Genomic DNA, 24,722 nt, shown 5'->3' on the forward strand with positions numbered 1-24,722 from the left:
GACCTGGCGGAACAGATATTCAGGTGGGCAGAAAGGTCGGTTCTGTCAATCTCTGCGATCCACCTGGAGGGCTCCAAGAACCAGTTGGCAGATTTCCTCAGCAGGAAAAGCGCATCCCCCACGGAGTGGGAACTGAACAACGAGGTGTTCAGAGATCTGTGTCAACGTTGGGGGATGCCAACGGTGGACCTATTTGCTACAAAAGGAAATGCAAAGCTCAAGATCTTCTACTCCCTAAACCCTTGGGAGAGTCCAGCCGCGATCGATGCCTTCTCACAACCCTGGAACCGTGGTTTTCTGTATGCATTCCCTCCTCTAGCGATGATCCCGAGGACACTCAGAAAGATCTGCGAGGACGGGGCCAAAGTCATCCTCATAGCTCCTCACTGGCCGAAACGCAGTTGGTTTCCATTGTTAAGGAAACTGTCAGTGGAAGAACCCCTCCTGTTACCAGAAAGAGAGGATCTTCTTCTACAAGGTCCAGTTCTACATCAGAATCCAAGAGCACTTCAGCTGGCGGCCTGGATCCTGAACGGAAGGTCTTGAGGGCAAAAGGGCTTTCAGATGATGTCATTTCTACCCTTCAAGCCAGCAGGAAGACGGTGACATCGGCTATCTATACAAAAATATGGAAGCGATTCTGTGGGTTTTGCGGAGAGACGACAGTTGATACTGACCATCCAAATATCCCCAAAATTCTTGACTTTCTGCAGTCAGGGTTTCAAAAAGGTCTTAGACCAAGTACATTAAGTGTCCAGATAGCGGCCCTGAGTGTATTCTTCGATTCTTCCCTATCTGCCCATCCCTGGATTAGCCGTTTTTCTAGAGCAGTCCAGAGATTAAAACCATTGATTAGAAGGTCAGTCCCGCCGTGGGATCTGAACTTGGTTCTAAATTTCCTATGTGAACAGGCATGGGATGTAACAGGGGATATAGAAATTAATAAACTCTCCCTTAAAACCGCATTTTTAGTTGCGATCACGTCGGCTAAAAGATTGGGGGAACTACAGGCTCTGTCGGTGCAGAATCCATATTTGCAGATCTTCGAGGATAAATTAGTACTCAGACTCGATCCGGCTTTTCTCCCTAAAGTCGTGTCAGATTCCAATATGAATCAAGAGATTGTTTTACCATCATTTTGCCAGTTCCCTAAAAATCAAAAGGAAAGATTTTACCACAACTTAGACGTAAGAGACTCGGTGCTCAGGTACCTTGATTTATCCAGACCCTGGAGACGGGACAACAATTTGTTCGTCCAGTTCAGGGGTCCAAATAAAGGTAGAAAAGCGTCTAAAGCGACTATCGCACGGTGGATAAAATCCACAATCAGTTTAGCTTCTAAAGCTAGAGGGCAAAATTCCCCGGTCAATATCAAAGCCCATTCATCTAGGGCTATGGCCACGTCATGGGCAGAGAAAGGGGGGGCGACGGCGGATCAGATCTGCAGGGCTGCATCATGTTCTAACCTTAGTACCTTTTCTAAACACTATAAGTTAGATGTGGTGTCACCTCAGTTGGCTTTCGGTAGAAAGGTACTTCAAGCAGTGGTCCCTCCCTAAATACCAGTCTCCTTTGGTATTTCTCCAGCGTGCTGTCAGGTGGTGAACTGGAAAACAGTAATTAGACCTACTGGTAATTGTATTTCCAGGAATCCATCCTGACAGCACTATTAGTTCCCTCCCTAATGTATGATCTTTATACTCATGTGATGTAACATTTGTATGATTGATTATTTTGTTGGAATAAACCTTTGTTTTTGCATCCATCCAGATGTGTTACTTTGGAAAAGCACTGAAGGGTGGTAGGGGGAGGGTCCTTTTAACCTCTCGTGTTTCCTGTCCCATCAAGGATAAGAAGGACGTCCTCCAGTGTGCTGTCAGGATGGATTCCTGGAAATACAATTATCAGTAGGTCTAATTACTGGTTTTTTTTTCTCTTATTTTATTCCTGCTGCTTCCTTCCTTCCTTTTTGTACAGTCGCAGTAATATGGACCTCTTTATTCAGTGATAATTTATATGGCCTTTATCAAGGGTCCTGGCTCACAACATAATTATGCAAAGCAGTCTAAAAACACCCTCCCCCCGCCCCCGAGGAGCCCATGAGCCATGCTCTCATATAAAGACCATACAAATTTGCATCAAGTGAAAAGGCCCATATCTCTGCAACCGTATGGGCGATTGAAAAAAGGCATACGTAGAAGAGCAGATGAAATTAGAGAAAAAGGGTCACTTTCACCTGGAGACAGGACCTCTTCACATGTCCCTTTCTCTTCCCAGAGCTATTTCTGTAGAGAAGATTATTGATAAAAAGCTATAGCGTAGTTCTGAAGAAGGGATGGAAAGATGGCGCTCGCTTTACCCATGAATTGTCTCGTGTTTCTACAATGTTGTACAGCGATGTTGATTTCCAAGTTACACCTCCTGAAAGGGCCCCAAGCCTTACTTCAGGATACTGTTAGTAGGATGCACAAAGGTGACCTGACAGATGTTAAATGTCTATGAAAAATCTGATAAAATGTTTAAGAAAAACCCTCTGATTTAATCTTTCTGACGCACAGGTGAGTTTCCCGCCTTTCCTGTTTGAAGTTTTCCTCTTTGCCGCGATTGATGTAGACAGAAGCATCACAAAGATTGGAAATGGAATCATCCTGTTTACCCTGTACAAGCAGGAGCCCCGTGTCTGGGAGTCACTATCCCTGGTGAATGGTAGGTGCTGGGTAAACCTGCCAAAGCTATCTAATGACAGGCGGCAATGGCGTGCAGAGGTGGCATTTGTCCATGTGCGCCTTCTCCACATTACATATAGTTGTGCTCAAAAATGTACATACCCCGGCAGAATTTTTGCTTTCTTGTCCTATTTTCAGAGGATATCAATGATAACACCAAAACTTTTTCTCCACTCATGGTTAGTGGTTGGGTGAAGCCAATTATTGTCAAACTACTGCGTTTTCTCTTTTTAAATCATAATGACTTTGATCACAAGTTCACATTCCCTGGTGATTTTGGCCTGATAACATGCACAGAAGTTGACCCAAATCGGTTTGAATGGCTCCTAAAGGTAACATCCTCTCCTGTGACCTGTTTGCTTGTTATCAGTGTGTGCATAAAAGCTGAGTGAGTTTCTGGGATCTAGACAGACTCTTGCATCTTTCGTGCAGCCACTGACTTTTCTGGATTGTGAGTCATGGGGAAAACAAAAGAATTGTCAGCAGATCTATGGGAAATGTAGTTGAACTGTATAAAACAGGAAAGGGATACAAAGAGATATTCAAGGAATTGATAATGCCAGTCAGCTGCATTCAAACTGTGATTAACAAATGGAAAATCATCGGCTCTGTAAAACCAAAACCACAGTCAGGTAGACCAACAAAAAATGTCGTCCACAACTGCCAGGAAAATTGTTCGGGATGCAAACATAAACTCACAAATAACATCAATTGAAATACAGGACTCTCTGAAAACTAGCGGTGTGGCAGTTTCAAGAAGCCCAATAACGAGGCACGTGAAGAAAAATGTGCTGCATGGTCGAGTCGCCAGAAGAAAGCCATATGCCACAAAGTATCTCACCTACAATATGCAAAACAGCACAGAGACAAGTCTCAAAACGTCTGGAATAACGTAATTTGGAATGAAGAGACTAAAATTGAACTTTTTGGCCACAACCATAAACGCTACATTCAACAATGCCTATGATGAAAGGAACACCATTCCTACTGTAAAGCCCGTAGGTGGATCTCTGATGTTTTGGGGATGTGTGAGCTACAAAGGCACATGAAACCTGGTCAAAGTTGAAAGAAACATGAATTCAGCACGTTATCAGCAAACACTGGGGGCAAATTTGGACTCATCAGCCCGGAAGCTGCTCATGGGATGTGCTTGGATGTTCCAACATAAAAATGATCCAAAACACAAGGCCAAGTCGACCTGTCATTGGCAACAGCAGAACAAAGTGAAGGTTCTGGAGTGGCCATCCCAGTCTCCTGACCTCAATATCATTGAGCCATTCTGGGGAGATCTCAAGCGCCATTTTGCTGGAGGTAAAAAAAAATGTTCAAGTCAACATTATTATATGCAGTATGTAAAATAGGGGGCAATATGTAATATGTGATACGCAATCTGTTATGATCCGGTGACCTTGGAGCCGCATGGAACTTTCTCTGGAGTTGGTGGAAACTATACTGACCGCAAATCCTGAACTTATCACCGCAACTAGAAGTAGCCGTGGGGTGTGTCTAACAAATCCTAGACACCTCGACACAGCCGGAGGACTAAATACCCCTATAGATGAAAATAGGAATACTACCTTGCCTCAGAGCAGAACCCCAAAGGATAGGCAGCCCCCCACAAATATTGACTGTGAGTAATAGAGGAAAGACACACGCAGGCAGGAAACAGGATTTAGCAAAAGAGGCCACTCTAGCTAAAATAGGAAAGGATAGGATAGAATACTAAGCGGTCAGTATTAAAACCCTTCCAAAAATATCCACAGCAGAAAATACAAAAAAACTCCACCATCTAACTAAAGATGTGGAGCGTATATCTGCAACTCCAGAGAATCCAGCAAGACAGAGAAAAACACTGACTCAATCTAAGCTGGACAAGAGAAAATAAATGAATAACACAGAATTATTAAGCACACAGCATGTGTGCCACAGAAACAAAAACCAGACACTTATCTTTGCTGAAATGGCAGCAAGGCTGGAGGAACCAGACAAAGATCCAAAACCTCCCAGAACCATAGACAACTGGCAAGGACTAATGAATCCTGCACACCTAAATATCCCAGTCAGAACTGCAATCAGCAAATACACCTGGCCAGGACTGCGACTCAGGGACAACTGCATTCCCACCTACAACCACTGGAGGGAACCCAAAAGCAGAATTCACAACAGTAATAAGAGCACCACATGAAGACCCCCCCCCCCCCCCACAGGCCGCCCCAGAGCACGAGAATCTCATTAACTCAAAACTGAAAATAAAGATTAAACAACAACCACAAGACGGATTTCATCACCCAGGTATCATTGTAATCAGTATAACAGCACTGACCTTTAGGTTACTGTGCACAGTCCTGCTGACAGGTTCCCTTTAAGTTAATGGTAACATATGGTTGGGTTAATGGGATTGTCTGCCCAATAAAATAACATTAATCAGCTCTAACAGATAACTTGCAGTGGCCCTGATTCGGTATTCACTCTGGTCCTGTGCTTGGCATAAGACATTTCGGGTCTCAGATTGCAACTATTGCTGTGTGTGAAGGAGGCCTGTTGACCAATTTTAGTAGCTAAGCCAGCCCCCTTCGTTATCAAGGCCGATACCTAGACATAGGAAGGAGCTTGCATAGGTTTTGACATGAGCTGTTAGCCAGCCCTCTTTATGCACAGCAGTTGTCATGTGCCCACACAGGGAATTCTGTCTTGTGTGGAGCTCCTGAGACCCAGAGCCACAAAAAAGTCCTATTAGGGCACTGAGCATCATTGATCTAAGTTATCTAATTAACCTCTTAAACCTCTTTTGTCTTTAGTCAATAAGGAGACAATGCAGATACTTCGAGAGAACGCCGTCACCAGGGTACAAGAGAAGGCCAAGGAGGAGGCTCAGTCCAAAGCTGTGAGGAAAAGAGAAAATGAGAAATACTCCCTAGAGGTCATGATGAAGGTAAGGGTGAACCAACCTGTCATGTCCAATGGTCACACACACTGGTACGTCATAATTATTATTATTACTTATTGTTATAGCGCCATTTATTCCATGGTGCTTTACAAGTGATGAGGGGTATACATAATAAAAACAAGTACAATAATCTTAACCAATACAAGTCATAACTGGTACAGGAGGTGAGAGGACCCTGCCCGCGAAGGCTCACAATCTACAAGGGATGGGTGAGAATACAGTAGGCGGGGGTAGAGCTGGTCGTGCAGTGGTTTGGTCGATCGGTGGTTACTGCAGGTTGTAGGCTTGTCGGAAGAGGTGGGTCTTCAGGTTCTTTTTGAAGGTTACGATGGTAGGCGAGAGTCTGATATGTTGTGGTAGAGAATTCCAGAGTAGGGGGGATGCACGAGAGAAATCTTGTATGCGATTGTGGGAAGAGGAGATAAGAGGGGAGTAGAGAAGGAGATCTTGTGAGGATCGGAGGTTGCGTGTAGGTAAGTACCGGGAGACGAGGTCACAGATGTATGGAGGAGACAGGTTGTGGATGGCTTTGTACGTCATGGTTAGGGTTTTGTAGTGGAGTCTCTGGGCAATGGGGAGACAGGGAAGGGATTGACAGAGGGGAGAGGCCGGGGAATAGCGGGGGGACAGGTGGATTAGTCGGGCAGCAGAGTTTAGAATAGATTGGAGGGGTGCGAGAGTGTTCGAGGGGAGGCCACAGAGCAGGAGGTTGCAGTAGTCAAGGCGAGAGATGATGAGGGCATGGACTAGGGTTTTTGCAGATTCTTGGTTGAGGAATGAACGGATTTGTGAAATATTTTTGAGTTGAAGTCGGCAGGAAGTGGAAAGGGCTTGGATATGTGGTTTGAAGGAGAGATCAGCGTCAAGGATTACCCCGAGGCAGCGAGCTTGTGGGACTGGGGAGAGTGGGCAGCCATTTACTGTAATGGATAGGTTCGTTGGGGGGGTCGCGTGAGATGGGGGAAAGATGATGAATTCTGTTTTGTCCATGTTAAGTTTGAGAAATCTAGCGGAGAAGAAGGATGAAATAGTGGACAGACATTGAGGGATTCTGGTTAGTAGGGAGGTGATATCTGGTCCAGAGATGTAGATCTGTGTGTCATCAGCATAGAGGTGATACTGAAAGCCATGAGATTCTTTGAGCTGTCCCAGGCCAAAGGTGTAAATGGACTGAACCTTGTGGGACTCCGACAGATAGGGGGCGAGGTGAGGAGGTGGTGTGTGAGTGGGAGACGCTGAATGTCCGGTCTGTTAGGTATGATGAGATCCAGGATAGGGCCAGGTCTGTGATGCCAAGGGATGAGAGGGTCTGTAATAGGGAATGGTCCACTGTGTCAAAGGCAGCCGACAGGTCGAGGAGGAGGAGGAGGAGGACAGAGTAGTGTCGCTTGCTCTTGGCGGTTAAGAGGTCATTGGTGACCTAAATTAGGGCAGTTTCAGTGGAATGGTGTGACCGGAAGCCAGATTGTAAGCGGTCAAAGAGGGAGCAAGAAGAGAGATGGGAGGACAGTTCAAGGTAAACGTGTTGTTCCAGTAGTTTGGAGGCATAAGGGAGAAGTGATACAGAGGCCGGGTCAAGAGAGGGCTTTTTGAGGATAGGTGTGATGGAGGCATGTTTAAAGCTTGAGGGGAAAACACCAGTTGTTAGTGATAGGTTGAAGAGATGGGTTAGGGTTGGGATGAAGACTGCGGTGAGGTTAGGGATGAGGTGGGATGGGAGCGGGTCAAGTGCACAGGTGGTGAGATGCGATCTTGAGAGTAGAGTGGAGAGTTGATCTTCTGTAATGGTGGAGAAGTTGGTTTTGGAGGTGGAGGGCTGGGAAGTCAGGAGGAAGGCTGGGGGTTGTTGACCAAAACTGTCTCTCATGCTATCAATCTTCTGCTTGAAAAATGAGGCAAAGTCTTCAGTGGAGATAAGTGGGGAGGGAGGAGGTGCTGGGGGACGGAGGAGAGAATTGAAGGTGTTGAATAACTGTTTAGGGTTGTGAGACAGAGAGGATATGAGAGATGAGAAGTAGGTTTGTTTAGCTGTGGCGAGTGTGGTCTTGAAAGTAGTGAGGGACTGTTTGAATGCGATGAAGTGCTCGTTGGAGTGGGATCTTTTCCATCTCCGCTCAGCAGCCCTGGAAGCTCGCCTCAGTTCTTTGGTCAGGCTGGTGAACCAACTGGAACCCCCAGCGATTAGCTGTCATCTGTAGGGAAAGCTGCGTTTTTAAGTGCAAGTTAAGCATTAAAAAACACTTCTTCAAATGTGAGCCATAAATGGATCAAATAAATGAGAAAATGCATAAAAAACGCAATAAAAAAAGTGCATTATATATATATTGAGTGAGGCTGTTCCAACCAGACGGTTCCTGCCTGGGAGTCTGCGTATCGCAGAATTGCCTGCTAGTCCGTGCACTGGGGGGATTCACAAGTCTGCGTCACACAGTCACTGCAGACTTGTCATTATAGACCAGACAACCCGTTTAACGCTCTTATAGGGAGACTGAAAAAAAGCATGTTAAAACGCATGTAAAAAAAGAACTGCAGTAACCTTTTTAAGTGCAGAATCAAAGCTTTTCTGTATAAAAATAAATGCAATAAAATGGTGCTTCAAATCTACACCAAAAACACTTCAACCCCCATGGCAAAGGCAATAATCAGATAGTTATTGCGTATTTTGGTGGGATCACCTGCAGAAAATATGCAGAAAAAAACGTTGCATTTGCAGTTACGCTATCACAGGAGATATTTGGCGTTACAATAAATCTTGTGTCGTCTGCGTCCTTCAGAGCGAGACTCTATTTTATTCAATAATACATTGGAATTCGTGCTGGTGTAATGTGATCCTCTTACAGGTAACTATAAATATAAAAAATAATTGGTTGTGAAGCGTCGCATTGTAGATCACGCGATACAACGAGAACCTGTAATGTAGAGGTTACATTCCCCTCTTATAAAACCCCCGTCATGTATGTAATCTGTATTGCTGCTTGCTACGCTCCACTGTTCTGGTCATACCTGGACTCCGTTGGCTTTATACAAATGATTGGCTTTGTCAGGGGCAACGCTGAATGATGTGAACGCACTGCCGAATTATGTATGGACAGTATCTAAATAAATAAAGGGAGGAGTAGCTTTTCTTAAACTACGTGCTGATGCTTGACTATAGCCAAATAGCTTACACTGATATTATGTATGTTGCAATTCCCCAAAGTGTCCAGAAGCCATTTTTCAACACAACGCCAGGCCGCATGTTGCTCTTGCTACTGTGAGCAGCTTGCATGGCCTAAATGAGCTACCATGGCCTGCAGCATCTCCAGACTTGTCTCCCATTGAGTACATATGGGACATCCTTGGACCTCAATTGCAAAAGTAGCTGCCAACAAAGGATCTTGATGACTTGCCCAAGTGCATTCAGTGTGGCAGAACATTCCTCAGACAACCATTGACAATCTCATTGATAGAATGCCAAGGCGTGTAAGTGCGTGTATTTCTGCACGTGGCGCTCATTCTTGATACTGAATAAATTGAGATGTTTTGAGAATTTTGATTCCCTTTTTATAATTTTCATACCATTAACATGTCTATCAGTCCTATGATTTTCATAATTCCATGACTTCTTGGTGCTGCAGTCTCACTGGAAGATCTTGTAATAGTTGATGTAAAACTGTAAGCTGGGAGATGCGAACATACAGTAACTAGGCTATATGTTTCATTAATTTTCACAAACGAACCAGTTTTATAGCTACCTGATGTAAACAATTTTTTTCCTTTGTTAGATCGATGAAGAAGGACGAAAATGCATTGAGCAATTGAAAGAAGAAGAACGACAGAAAGCAAATGAAGAGATAGAAAAGTTTAAGGAACAGCAGAGAATAGAAGAGGAACAGAGACAAGTTCAGAGGGAGCTAAAGAGAAAGGAGGAAGAAAAGCGGAAGAATGCCATAAATAAATCCAGGTCTCTGGAATCTGCAAAACCTTCCGTACAAGGTATCTTCAATATAGGAAGCAAGTAGTAAACAGAAATAATGTGCGGGCAACAGATGGCACCATGTAGCCCTAACTTTCATGCTGCTGGCACTAGCACTAAGAAGCTAATGTAATGTTAGTGGATAGTGGACCCACTGCGCGACGTGGTGTAACTAAGCAGCTACCTGGTGATCACTGGAGCCTCTAACTGTAAGGTCAGGCTTGTGCGGCAAGTAGCTGCCAGGTCCAACTCCAGAGCAGTGTCCGCAGTAGGTGCTGACCCCAAAGGTCAGACATTAGTCCGGATAGAGTCCTAGACAGGGCAGGACGGCCACTTGCTACTAGTACAGACTATGTGGCTCAGGATAGTAGCCAGGATGGCCGCTTGGTACTGGTACAGACTGTCCTTCTCAGGATAGTAGCCAGAACGGCCACTTGGTACTAGTACAGATTATGCGGCTCAGGATAGTAGCCAGGACGGACACTTGGCACTAGTACAGATTATGCGGCTCAGGATAGTAGCCAGGACGGCCACTTGGTACTAGTACAGATTATGCGGCTCAGGATAGTAGCCAGGACGGCCGCTTGGTGCTAGTACAGATTATGCGGCTCAGGTTAGTAGCCAGGACGGCCACTTGGTACTAGTAGAGATTATGCGGCTCAGGATAGTAGCCAGGACGGCCACTTGGTACTAGTACCGATTATGCGGCTCAGGATAGTAGCCAGGATGGCCACTTGGTACTAGTACAGATTATGTGGCTCAGGATAGTAGCCAGGACGGCCACTTGGTACTAGTTCAGATTATGCGGCTCAGGATAGTAGCCAGGACGGACACTTGGCACTAGTACAGATTATGCGGCTCAGGATAGTAGCCAGGACGGCCACTTGGTACTAGTACAGATTATGCGGCTCAGGATAGTAGCCAGGACGGCCGCTTGGTGCTAGTACAGATTATGCGGCTCAGGTTAGTAGCCAGGACGGCCAATTGGTACTAGTAGAGATTATGCGGCTCAGGATAGTAGCCAGGACGGCCACTTGGTACTAGTACAGATTATGTGGCTCAGGATAGTAGCCAGGACGGCCACTTGGTACTAGTACAGATTATGCGGCTCAGGATAGTAGCCAGGACGGTCACTTGGTACTAGTACAGATTAGGCTACGTTCACATTTGCGTTATTGGGCGCAGCGTCGGCGACACAACCAACAACGCATGTACACAACGCAGCGTTTTGCGACGCATGCGTTGTCATAAGATCCTACAGATCAGGAATTTCGACGCAGGAAAATACGCTACAAGTAGCGTCCTCTGCGCCCTGTCTTGTGCGTCTATATGACACATGCGTCGTAAAACGCAGTACAACGCATACTGGCACATGTCCATGCGCCCCCCATGTTAAAGATAGGGGCGCATGACGCATCCGTCGGTATGCGTCGCCAACAACGCAAATGTGAACGTAGCCTTATGCGGCTCAGGTTAGTAGCCAGGACGGCCAATTGGTATTAGTAGAGATTATGCGGCTCAGGATAGTAGCCGGAAAGGCCACTTGGTGCTAGTACAGATTATGCGGCTCAGGATAGTAGCCAGGGCGGCCACTTGGTACTAGTACAGATTATGCGTCTCAGGATAGTAGCCAGGATGGCCAATTGGTACTAGTAGAGATTATGCGGCTCAGGATAGTAGCCAGGATGGCCACTTGGTACTAGTACAGATTATGCGGCTCAGGATCGTAGCCAGGATGGCCACTTGGTACTGGTACAGATTATGCGGCTCAGGATAGTAGCCAGGTTGGCCACTTGGCACTGGTACAAATTATACGGCTCAGGATAGTAGCCAGGATGGCCACTTGGTACTGGTACATATTATGCAGCTCAGGATAGTAGCCAGGACGGCAACTTGGTACTGGTACAGACTGCGGCTCAGGATAGTAGCCAGGACGGCCACTTAGCACTAGTACAGATTATGCGTCTCAGGATAGTAGCCAGGACGGCCACTTGGCACTAGTACAGATTATGTGGCTCAGGATAGTAGCCAGGATGGCCACTTGGTGCTAGTATAGATTATGCGGCTCAGGATAGTAGCCAGGATGGCCACTTGGTACTTGTACAGATTATGCGGCTCAGGACAGTAGCCAGGACGGCCACTTGGTACTAGTACAGACTGTAGCTCAGGATAGTAGCCAGGATGGCCACTTGGTACTTGTACAGATTATGCGGCTCAGGACAGTAGCCAGGACGGCCACTTGGTACTAGTACAGACTGTAGCTCAGGATAGTAGCCAGGATGGCCACTTGGTACTAGTACAGATTATGCGGCTCAGGATCGTAGCCAGGATGGCCACTTGGTACTGGTACAGATTATGCGGCTCAGGATAGTAGCCAGGTTGGCCACTTGGCACTGGTACAAATTATACGGCTCAGGATAGTAGCCAGGATGGCCACTTGGTACTGGTACATATTATGCAGCTCAGGATAGTAGCCAGGACGGCAACTTGGTACTGGTACAGACTGCGGCTCAGGATAGTAGCCAGGACGGCCACTTAGCACTAGTACAGATTATGCGTCTCAGGATAGTAGCCAGGACGGCCACTTGGCACTAGTACAGATTATGTGGCTCAGGATAGTAGCCAGGATGGCCACTTGGTGCTAGTATAGATTATGCGGCTCAGGACAGTAGCCAGGACGGCCACTTGGTACTAGTACAGACTGTAGCTCAGGATAGTAGCCAGGATGGCCACTTGGTACTTGTACAGATTATGCGGCTCAGGACAGTAGCCAGGACGGCCACTTGGTACTAGTACAGACTGTAGCTCAGGATAGTAGCCAGGATGGCCACTTGGTACTTGTACAGATTATGCGGCTCAGGATAGTAGCCAGGACGGCCACTTGGTACTAGTACAGATTATGCGGCTCAGGATAGTAGCCAGGACGGCCACTTGGTACTAGTACAGACTGCAGCTCAGGATAGTAGCCAGGACGACCACTTGGTACTGGTACAGACTGTGCGGCTCAGGATAGTAGCCAGGACGACCACTTGGTACTGGTACATATTATGCAGCTCAGGATAGTAGCCAGGACGGCCACTTGGTACTAGTACAGATTATGTGGCTCAGGATAGTAGCCAGGACGGCCACTTGGTACTAGTACACATTATGCGGCTCAGGATAGTAGCCAGGACGGTCACTTGGTACTAGTACAGATTAGGCTACGTTCACATTTGCGTTATTGGGCGCAGCGTCGGCGACGCAACCAACAACGCATGTACACAACGCAGCGTTTTGCGACGCATGCGTTGTCATAAGATCCTACAGATCAGGAATTTCGACGCAGGAAAATACGCTACAAGTAGCGTCCTCTGCGCCCTGTCTTGTGCGTCTATATGACACATGCGTCGTAAAACGCAGTACAACGCATACTGGCACATGTCCATGCGCCCCCCATGTTAAAGATAGGGGCGCATGACGCATCCGTCGGTATGCGTCGCCAACAACGCAAATGTGAACGTAGCCTTATGCGGCTCAGGTTAGTAGCCAGGACGGCCAATTGGTACTAGTAGAGATTATGCGGCTCAGGATAGTAGCCGGAAAGGCCACTTGGTGCTAGTACAGATTATGCGGCTCAGGATAGTAGCCGGGACGGCCACTTGGTGCTAGTACAGATTATGCGGCTCAGGATAGTAGCCAGGGCGGCCACTTGGTACTAGTACAGATTATGCGTCTCAGGATAGTAGCCAGGATGGCCAATTGGTACTAGTAGAGATTATGCGGCTCAGGATAGTAGCCAGGATGGCCACTTGGTACTAGTACAGATTATGCGGCTCAGGATCGTAGCCAGGATGGCCACTTGGTACTGGTACAGATTATGCGGCTCAGGATAGTAGCCAGGTTGGCCACTTGGCACTGGTACAAATTATACGGCTCAGGATAGTAGCCAGGATGGCCACTTGGTACTGGTACATATTATGCAGCTCAGGATAGTAGCCAGGACGGCAACTTGGTACTGGTACAGACTGCGGCTCAGGATAGTAGCCAGGACGGCCACTTAGCACTAGTACAGATTATGCGTCTCAGGATAGTAGCCAGGACGGCCACTTGGCACTAGTGCAGATTATGTGGCTCAGGATAGTAGCCAGGATGGCCACTTGGTGCTAGTATAGATTATGCGGCTCAGGATAGTAGCCAGGATGGCCACTTGGTACTTGTACAGATTATGCGGCTCAGGACAGTAGCCAGGACGGCCACTTGGTACTAGTACAGACTGTAGCTCAGGATAGTAGCCAGGATGGCCACTTGGTGCTAGTACAGATTATGCGGCTCAGGATAGTAGCCAGGATGGCCACTTGGTACTAGTACAGATTATGCGGCTCAGGATAGTAGCCAGGACGGCCACTTGGTACTAGTACAGACTGCAGCTCAGGATAGTAGCCAGGACGACCACTTGGTACTGGTACAGACTGTGCGGCTCAGGATAGTAGCCAGGACGGCCGCTTGGTGCTAGTACAGATTATGCGGCTCAGGTTAGTAGCCAGGACGACCACTTGGTACTGGTACATATTATGCAGCTCAGGATAGTAGCCAGGACGGCCACTTGGTACTAGTACAGATTATGTGGCTCAGGATAGTAGCCAGGACGGCCACTTGGTACTAGTACAGATTATGCGGCTCAGGATAGTAGCCAGGACGGTCACTTGGTACTAGTACAGATTAGGCTACGTTCACATTTGCGTTATTGGGCGCAGCGTCGGCGACGCAACCAACAACGCATGTACACAACGCAGCGTTTTGCGACGCATGCGTTGTCATAAGATCCTACAGATCAGGAATTTCGACGCAGGAAAATACGCTACAAGTAGCGTCCTCTGCGCCCTGTCTTGTGCGTCTATATGACACATGCGTCGTAAAACGCAGTACAACGCATACTGGCACATGTCCATGCGCCCCCCATGTTAAAGATAGGGGCGCATGACGCATCCGTCGGTATGCGTCGCCAACAACGCAAATGTGAACGTAGCCTTATGCGGCTCAGGTTAGTAGCCAGGACGGCCAATTGTTACTAGTAGAGATTATGCGGCTCAGGATAGTAGCCGGAAAGGCCACTTGGTGCTAGTACAGATTATGCGGCTCAGGATAGTAGCCGGGACGGCCAATTGGTACTAGTACAGATTATGCGGCTCAGGATAGTAGCCAGGTTGGCCACTTGGCACTGATACAAATTATACGGCTCAGGATCGTAGCCAGGATGGCCACTTGGTACTGGTACAGATTATGCGGCTCAGGATAGTAGCCAGGTTGGCCACTTGGCACTGGTACAAATTATACGGCTCAGGATAGTAGCCAGGATGGCCACTTGGTACTGGTACATATTATGCAGCTCAGGATAGTAGCCAGGACGGCAACTTGGTACTGGTACAGACTGCGGCTCAGGATAGTAGCCAGGACGGCCACTTAGCACTAGTACAGATTATGCGTCTCAGGATAGTAGCCAGGACGGCCACTTGGCACTAGTACAGATTATGTGGCTCAGGATAGTAGCCAGGTTGGCCACTTGGCACTGGTACAAATTATACGGCTCAGGATAGTAGCCAGGATGGCCACTTGGTACTGGTACATATTATGCAGCTCAGGATAGTAGCCAGGACGGCAACTTGGTACTGGTACAGACTGCGGCTCAGGATAGTAGCCAGGACGGCCACTTAGCACTAGTACAGATTATGTGGCTCAGGATAGTAGCCAGGATGGCCACTTGGTGCTAGTATAGATTATGCGGCTCAGGATAGTAGCCAGGATGGCCACTTGGTACTTGTACAGATTATGCGGCTCAGGACAGTAGCCAGGACGGCCACTTGGTACTAGTACAGACTGTAGCTCAGGATAGTAGCCAGGATGGCCACTTGGTACTTGTACAGATTATGCGGCTCAGGACAGTAGCCAGGACGGCCACTTGGTACTAGTACAGACTGTAGCTCAGGATAGTAGCCAGGATGGCCACTTGGTGCTAGTACAGATTATGCGGCTCAGGATAGTAGCCAGGATGACCACTTGGTACTGGTACAGACTGTGCGGCTCTAGATAGCGGACAGGATGCAGGTTAGCAAATGCTGGAACAATACGGACAAAGGGCACCTAACAGGTAGGCTGGACACACACTAACTAGAATATTGCAACAGGTGGAGGTGCCTTAAATGTCTCCCATCTATTGCCTGGGGACACAATACAAGAGAGCACGATGTCCCTTTGATATCGGGGATGCGCGGTCCCTAATAGCGGTGCCAGGAGACTTGTCAGGATTGTGTAGGCCCTGGAGCACGGAGGCAGGGACTGGAGGTGGGTGGCCGAAGCGGTGAGTGAGTCGGCGTCCCTGTCGGAGGAGGGGAGGCACGCAGGGATGCTGGCACTTTGTCTGGGAAAGATGCATCCTATTTATCACTGATTTATTTCCGTTTGTGGCCATACACCATTAGTAAATGTCGGACAAAGCCCCTGATTTTGCTATCAAATATGTACAGGCTGGGTTCTAATCTCACTATATAGCAGATATTGGTGAGAATGGGTCAGCCATATTGGATTTTAACATTCCTGCCTTTTTTGTCCTCAGAGGTTTGTGCCCACGGCTTATTCCCCGCTTCTCATTAAAAACGTGTGCGTGAACAATTAAGTCAAGTGTGTATGGTAGGAATAGCTGATGCATAAACCACCTAAAGAATATTATGTTGGCAGATGTAGTGCATTGTATCAGATCTACAGTAATCAAAATATCTGATCATTGCCAAAGTGGTATATGCTATTTTTAAGCCCATTTCTTGAAATCATTGGTGCTCTATTGGGAGTAAATATATACAGGGGATGAAATAAGCATTGAACATGTCACCAATTTTCTAAGTAAATATATTTCTAAAGGTGCAATTGACATGAAATTCTCAGTCACCAGATGTCGGTAACAACCCATCCAATCCACACAGGCAAAGAAATCAAACCATAGATGTCCATAAGTTATGTGTAGTAGTGAGAACTGACACGGAAAATTATTGCACACACTGAAATTTCTTTAATACTTCATACAAAAGCTTTTGTTGGTGATGACAGCTTCAAGACGTCTACTGTATGGAGAAACTAGTAAAAAAAAAATAACCTCTGTGAGCTCACTGCTAGCACCTTGAGAAAGTCTCATGGCGCAGCGCTGAGCTCAGTGAGCCATCGTAGTACAGGGGCCCGGCTGGGAGCCGAACCTCCGTGACCTGTGTTAACCTCGATGACATCCCCGCTGGTCACTGAGGCTGCTCATTCTCCAGTGGTTTTCAGCCTGGACGGTGGTATCTTGGCACCGTCTAGGTTAAAAACTATTAATCCCCAGACATGGATTACGACATGGGACAGAATGACGGACAGGTAAGGCATATTGATGTGGTTGTTTTGGGTTTTTTTTCAATGAAATGGGCGTTCGGTGAGTATAACTATTATTTTAATAAAGTAAAACATTTTTTTATTTCAAATTGAGGACTTTATTTTTGCTGTGTTTATTTACAATATGACCATAGGATTATAGACACATCTCCATTACTAACACGTAAGCTTGATGTCATCGGACAATACAAAGGTGACATCATCCCCACATATGGAACCCCACTTGCCACCTCCACAGGGCAAATGGGAAGAGCTGGGCAAAGCACCAGAATTGGCACATCTAATAGATGCACCATTTCTGGGGCGACAGGTTGCTGTTTTTAGGCTGGAGGGGGACAATATCCATGGCCCCTTACCAGCCTGAGAATACCAGCCCCCAGCTGTCTGCTTTAGTTTGGCTGGTTGTTAAAAATTGGGGGAATCCTACCCCGTTTTCTTTTTTCTTTTTTTTTTTTTAAGTATTTTTTTAAATAATTTTAAAAAATGGCATGGAGACCCCTCTATTTTTGATGACCTGCCGTTCTAAAGCTGACAGCAGAGGGTTGCAGACCGCAGCTGACAATTTTACCTGGCTGGTTATCATACTTACTGGGTAATCCACACCGTTTTTTTGTTGTTTTTTTTTTAAATTGATTTATTTATTTATTTATAGCACCTGCTCTTGCTGTATTAACTGCAGCATGTGTAGGCTGATGAGAGTAGTAGTCCTATCATCTGACGCCTGCAACCGTAGGTAAACTTTTTACCTTCGATCACAGCTGCTGGCTCACGCTGTCATCTGACAGCGTGGAAGCACAGCTCTCTAACCGTCGGTAATGATCATGAATATGAGAGCTTCGCAAACAATGGATGTTCGGGCCCCCATTGTAGTGAATCGGGTCCTGGTTCGGGTGCTTTTCTGGTACCCGAACCAAACTTTTTTTTAACTGTTCAGCCGAACTCACCAGACCCGAACATCCAGGGGATCGCCCGTCACTACTGCAGACAATGAGAATCTTAAAACAAGCTGCTCAAGGAGCAAAATTGCCACAACAAGGGCAAACATCTTAACCCATTAATGACTGATATAACGCTGGCAACCCACAGTCACTTTGCACGGGTACCGATTGGGATATACAAGGGACCCCAAAGTCTGTAAATCACTTAGGAGCTGCAGTTACAGGTGCTTCTCACAAAATTAGAATATCATCAAAGAGTTAATTTACCGTATATACTCGAGTATAAGCCGACCCCCCCCCTAATTTTGCCACAAAAAACTGGGAAAACTTATTGACTCGAGTATAAGCCTAGGGTAGGAAATGCAGCAGCTACCGGTGAATTTCAAAAATAAAAATAGATGCTCCATACCGTTCATTATTGCCCCATAGATGCTCCATATAAAGCTGTGCCCCACATATAATGCTCTGCACCGTTCATTATGGCCCCATAGATGCTCCATATAAAGCTGTGCCACATATAATGCCCTGCACCATTCATTATGGTCCCATAGATGCTCCATATAAAGCTGTGCCCCACATAATGCTCTGCGCCATTCATTATGGCCCCATATAAAGCTGTGCCCCATATAGAATGCTCTGCACCGTTGATTATGGCTCCATAGATGCTCCTTATAAAGCTGTGCCCCATATAGAATGCTCTGCACCGTTGATTATGGCTCCATAGATGCTCCTTATAAAGCTGTGCCCCATATAGAATGCTCTGCACCGTTCATTATGGCCCCATAGATGCTCCATATAAAGCTGTGCCACATATAATGCCCTGCACCATTCATTATGGTCCCATAGATGCTCCATATAAAGCTGTGCCCCACATATAATGCTCTGCGCCATTCATTATGCCCCCATATAAAGCTGTGCCCCATATAGAATGCTCTGCACCGTTCATTATGGCCCCATAGATGCTCTACATAAAGATGTGCCATATAGAGTGCTCTGCACCGTTCATTATGGCCCCATAGATGCTCCACATAAAGCTGTGCCATATACAGTATAATGCTCTGTACCGTTGATTATGGCCCCATAGATGCTCCATATAAAGATGTGCAATATGGAATGCTCTGCACCGTTCATTATGGCCCCATAGATGCTCCACATAAAGCTGTGCCATATATAATGCTCTGCACCGTTCATTATGGCTCCTTATCAAGCTGTGCCATATAGAATGCTGCTGCTGCTGCAATAAAAAAAAAAAAAAAAAATCACATACTCACCTCTCTTGCTCAGGACGCCGGCGCTTTCAATATTTACCTGCTCCTCGTGCGGCTCCGTCTCCAGCACTGATGCTCAGCAGAGGGCGCGCACTGACTACGTCACCGCGCCCTCTAACCTGAGCGTCACTGCCAGAGGACGCTAGAGACGGAGCCGCACCGGAGCGAGGAGCAGGTAAATATCGCGCAGCGCTCCCCTCCCCGTATACTTACCTGCTCCCGGCGCGGTCCCTGCAGTCCCGGCTTCTCCCGGCGCTGCATCTTCTTGCTGTATTGAGCGGTCACAGTTACCGCTCATTTTCAGTCATGAATATGCGGCTCCACCTCTATGGGAGGTGGAGCCGCATATTCATTTCTGTAATGAGCGGTACCATGTGACCGCTCAATACAGGAAGAAGATGCAGCGCTGGAAGAAGCAGGGACTGCAGGGACCGCGCCGGAGCAGGTAACTATAACTAGATAGCCCCCGCCCCCCCCTTCCCTGCCGACCCCCGGGTATGACTCGAGTATAAGCCGAGAGGGGGACTTTCAGCCCAAAAAAATGGGCTGAAAATCTCGGCTTATACTCGAGTATATACGGTATTTCACTTCTTCAATACAAAAAGTGAAACTCCTACATAATATAGAGTAATTACAAACAGAGTGATCTATTTCAAGTGTTTATTTCTGTTGATGTTGATGATTATGGCTTACAGCAAATGAAAACCAAAAGTCTTTATCTCAGTAAATTAGAATACTTTATAACACCAGCTTGAAAAATGATTTTAAAATCTGAAATGTATGTTCAGTAAATGCACTTGGTCGGGGCTCCTTTTGCATCAATTACTGCAACAATGTGGCGTGGCATGGAGGCGATCAGCCTGTGGCACTGCTGAGGTGTTACGGAAGCCCAGGTTGCTTTGATAGCAGCATTCAGCTCGTCTGCATTGTTGGGTCCGGTGTCTCATCTTCCTCTTGACAATACCCCATAGATTAGCTATGTGGTTAAGGTTAGACAAGTTTGCTGGCCAATCAAGCACAGTGATAATGTTGTTTGTAAACCAGGTATTGGTACGTGTGGACAGGTGCCAAGCCCTGCTGGAGAATGAAATTTTCATCTCCAAAAAGCTTGTCGGCAGAGGGAAGCATGAAGTGCTCTAAAATTTCCTGGTAGACGGCTGCGCTGACTTTGGTCTTGATAAAACACAGTGGACCTACACCAGCAGATGACATTGCTCCCCAAACCATCACTGATTGTGGAATCTTCACACTAGACCTCAAGTAGCTTGGATTTTAGCTTCTCCACTCTTCCTCCAGACTCTGGGACCTTGATTTCCAAATGAAGTGCAAAATTTACTTTCATCTGAAAACACCTTGGATCACTGAGCAACAGTCCAGTTCTTTTTCTCCTTGGCCCAGGTAAGACATTTCTGGCATTGTCTATTAGTCACGAGTGGCTTGACACAAGGAATGCGACACTTGTAGCCCAGGTCCTGGATACGTCTGTGTGTGGTGACTCTTGAAGCATTGACTCCAGCAGCAGTCACCTCCTTGTGAATCTCCCCCAAATTTTTGAATGACCTTTTCTTAACACTCCTTTCAAGGCTGCGGCTATCCCTGTTGCTTGTGCACCTTTTCTACCACACTTTTTCTTTCCATTCAACTTTCCATTAATATGCTTGTATACATCACTCTGTGCACAGCCAGCATCTTTAGCAATGACCTTTTGTGGCTTACCCTCCTTGTGGAGTGTTAATAACTGCCTTCTGGACATCTGTCAAGTCAGCAGTCTTCCCCATGATTGTGGAGCCTACTGAAACAGACCCTTTAAACGCTTAAGAAGCCTTTGCAGGTGTTTTTTGTTAATTGTTCTAATTTGCTGAGATAATGACTTTTGGGTTTTCATTTGCTGCGAACCATAATCATCAACATTAACAGAAATAAACACCTGAAATAGATCACTCTTGTTTGTAATGAATCTATATAATGAGTTTCACTTTTTGTATTGAAGAACTGAAATAAATTAACTTTTTGATGATATTCTAATTTAGTGAGAAGCACTTGTATATAAAAATTGTTCAGAGTCCACTTTTCATATTGTGGCCAGGAGCCAAACAGAGTTGTGTGCTTTCCAGGTAGGCAAGCAGGAGACAAATACCGTGTGCTACTATTTAATATGGATTCTGTGATTAATAGTTTTATGTGGGCTCTCTGACCTATATTCCCTTTAAAAAATAAAATTGCGTGACAAGCATTATTTTCTTTTTTGCATAAAGTCTTAGATAAAATTGGCTTTGCCACTGAATATTTGCAATGAAGTGGGGTAAAAAAGCAAAACTTATAATATTGATGTTTGGTGATATTTTTTGTAGCACTTGTTTTATTTTGTTGCCACCATCTGACTATATTTGTGTCTTTACTTTCAATGTGTTTTGCGAATATCTGGAGCAGTGCAGTGCATGGAATGTGTTTTTATGGATATTAAATGTTTTAGAATAACCCAGAATAGCATTTTTATCAGGTGTGTAGTTTTTGAATGATGATATTTAGGTTTTTATTTCAGCCTGTGCTCACCCTCTTGTGGTGAAATGTGAGTAATAAGACCACAGTGAAAGCTTGCAGAGTACTACCAATGCTTTCTTGGTTTCCACATTTATAATCTTGTATACGATGGAAATAAGTAAGTCTCCAAAAAATAATTCACACTGCATCATTGAAGAGCACAATCCTTGGTCGTAAGATGATAAAAAAACAAAACTGCAAGACCTGACATCCCAGAAAATGTCGAAAAATCCTGTTATTTGCGTGGCGCAGCATACTGCATTCATCTTTGTGTTAAACTGAATTCAAACTGTTTATTTTTTTCTCATTTTTGGAGCATGGAGTGTATAACTAATGCACAATGTGTTGAGTATACCGTTCTGTTGATTTAGCAAAACCCAAATTCCACCTATGTGACCATGACTTGTTGGACACAATGATTATTATACAATTGTTTGCATGCATGGGGGCTATGAATGCAGCCTCTGATGCAGATGGGAATGGAGTCTTGATGGTAGCAAATAGGCTCCTATATCATCATAGAATCCTAGAATGTTGGAGTTGGAAGCGTCCTCCAGGATCATCATGTCCAACCCCCTGCTCAATGCAGGATTCACTAAACCATCTAAGACTCTGTCCAGCCTCTGTTTGAAGACTTCCATTGAAGGAGAACTCACCACCTCTGGTGGCAGCCTGTTCCACCCATTGATCACCCTCACTGTCAAAAAGTTTTTTCTAACATCTAATCTGTATCTTCTCCCTTTCAGTTTCATCCCATTACTTCTCATGTTTCCTTGTGCAAATGCGAATAAGGATGATTCCTCAACACTGTGACAGCCCTTCAGATATTTGTAGACCACTATTAAGTTTCCTCTTAGTCTTCTTTATTGCAAGCTAAACATTCCCAGATCCTTTAACCATTTCTCGCAGGACATACTTTGCAGTCCGTTCACCATCTCTGAACTTGCGCTAGTTTTTCAATGTCATTATTATAATGTGGTGCCCAGCACTGGACTCAGTATTCCGGATGAGGCCTGACCAAGGAGGAGTAGAGCGGGAGAATTACTTCATGTGATCTAGACTGTATTCTTCTCCTAATAAAGGGGATATCACAGTAAAAAGTGTATGCATTCTGGAATACATCACCTAACTGATGAGATTGGTTTTCTTACTTTGTGCTTCTATCCGAGGATGATGCTAATATTATTTCTGAACGCTCCACGTTTTCAGAGTAAAATTATTCACTGCCAGAGTCTGTGTATTCAGGCTGCAGACAATCTCCACCCACCTTTTCACTGTCCTCCCCTTGCCCGGCTGCTGAAATCTTGCACATGCGCAGTAGAAGCTGTGGTTTTCATCGCTCTACAGTGTGATCTTTTCTTCCTGTAGCATTTTCAGTGTTTGATAGCAGAGCCAACCACAATATCCTGGAAGAGCCGTGGTCACCTGGGGTAACTTTGATATGTGTGCATTACATGTCTGGTAGAACACGGGGAAGGCCGCGGTTGTGTTAATGATAAATCCACGGTAATTTCTAATTTATCCCAAAGATTGTGCGAGTCCAGTTCTACTGTGAAACCCGTATGTCAGAACTTAGTGTCATGGGTTCTTTCTCCCACAGAAGAAGAGAGTTCATATTAGATGTGTTAAGAGCTTGCAATCTGGATGCAGAAATCTTAATCTTTCCCCCCAGCTGCATCTCTACAACCCCAGGTCCAGCGCTGAGGTGCCACTGCCACGCCTGATGTCTGATATTGTCCGCAGCCAATAAATGAGATCAGCGACTCAAGTTGATTGTACATTGCCCAAATTGACGACACAGGCCGTTGGGCTAAGGTATTGGCTTATCACCATAACAGACATTGTGAACAGCAGCAGAAACTCCGTGCTGGACCCAAGGAAAAGGTCCAGAAAACCCTTATAATATCGGTAAACCATGGTGCAACTTTGGCAATATTTGGACAGCCTGTTTACTGCAACCTCGCTCTGTCTGTTGTGGGGTGCTTACCGTGCCCATTGCAGTTTCCTGTTGCCATCTTCCTACAGTTTCTCTTTCTTTCCTCTTTCTATCCCCTTTGTCTTCCCTTGTTTTTCTCTTTAACCATGTATTGCCCAGTGATCCATTTAATTTCTTAGTACATTTCTTATCTGTGACAACGTCTCCTATTACTTGAAGAAGGAATTCAAGGTGTGACGCCGACATGCAACATTATTAGGTCATGGTTCTAAACCTTATTTTAGAAGAAGTATCATTACTTCATTGTCTGTAGAAAACTTTCTGATGTTGCGATGATTGATACCTAATAGCTTTTACTGTCCATCTTCTGTGTTCTGTTATTGCCATATTTTTTCTTTTTTTTTGTTCCAAATTGTCTTTGTACTATAAATAAAGAGCAAAGAAAAACTTTTATTTCTTGGTAATGATGACGTCTAGGGTAAAATTATGGAAGATGCGGAATATGTTGGCGCTATATAAATAAAAATTATTATTATTATTATATAGGCATGGTCATACGGTGCTGCACTAATGATTAACAACCTCTTTCTGACCGTGTAAGCTAATTCATATATGATGATTAAATGTAAGCATGCGCCATAAATTATGCAAGTGATTTTATGTGTCATTAGCAGAAAAATACAAGACCGAAAAGACCGTGCCTCCCACCAGAAAATGTGGCAACATTAAAATCCAATTTACCCCTCGAGTCTTCCCTACAGCCATCCGGGAGTCTCGGTTGGCAGAAGAGGAAGAGGTAAGCAAATGAATGTCTTGTACAATTTTTACTTTTTACCTGTTCTACCAGGAATTCAAGTGACCTGAAATAAGCACCCCCGACCTGGTGGTCTTGGAGAAGTTTTTTTTTTAGTATTGGAGTTTAGTGCTCTGGTTTCTTGGGATAAAAAGGCCTGCAAATTTAAGGCCTCTTCCTCTAGCTGGACCAACGATCAGGAAGTGATTGTTCATCCTAGAGA

The 24,722-nt window shown here is 45.6% G+C and overlaps 1 protein-coding gene across 1 annotated transcript in view; it reads left to right on the top strand.

The window, feature by feature from the left end:
* DNAAF4 (dynein axonemal assembly factor 4) overlaps positions 1-24,722 on the top strand; it is a 74,567-nt gene that overhangs the window by 6,657 nt on the left and 43,188 nt on the right. Inside the window, exons 2-5 of the mRNA XM_069762122.1 lie at positions 2,559-2,706; positions 5,525-5,658; positions 9,438-9,648; positions 24,378-24,502. Of these exons, the coding sequence (XP_069618223.1) occupies positions 2,559-2,706; positions 5,525-5,658; positions 9,438-9,648; positions 24,378-24,502 (618 nt within the window). The remainder of the gene's footprint in view (positions 1-2,558; positions 2,707-5,524; positions 5,659-9,437; positions 9,649-24,377; positions 24,503-24,722) is intronic.

This window comes from Ranitomeya imitator, chromosome 4 (assembly GCF_032444005.1).
Source record: "Ranitomeya imitator isolate aRanImi1 chromosome 4, aRanImi1.pri, whole genome shotgun sequence".
Classification (NCBI taxonomy): Eukaryota; Metazoa; Chordata; class Amphibia; order Anura; family Dendrobatidae; genus Ranitomeya; species Ranitomeya imitator.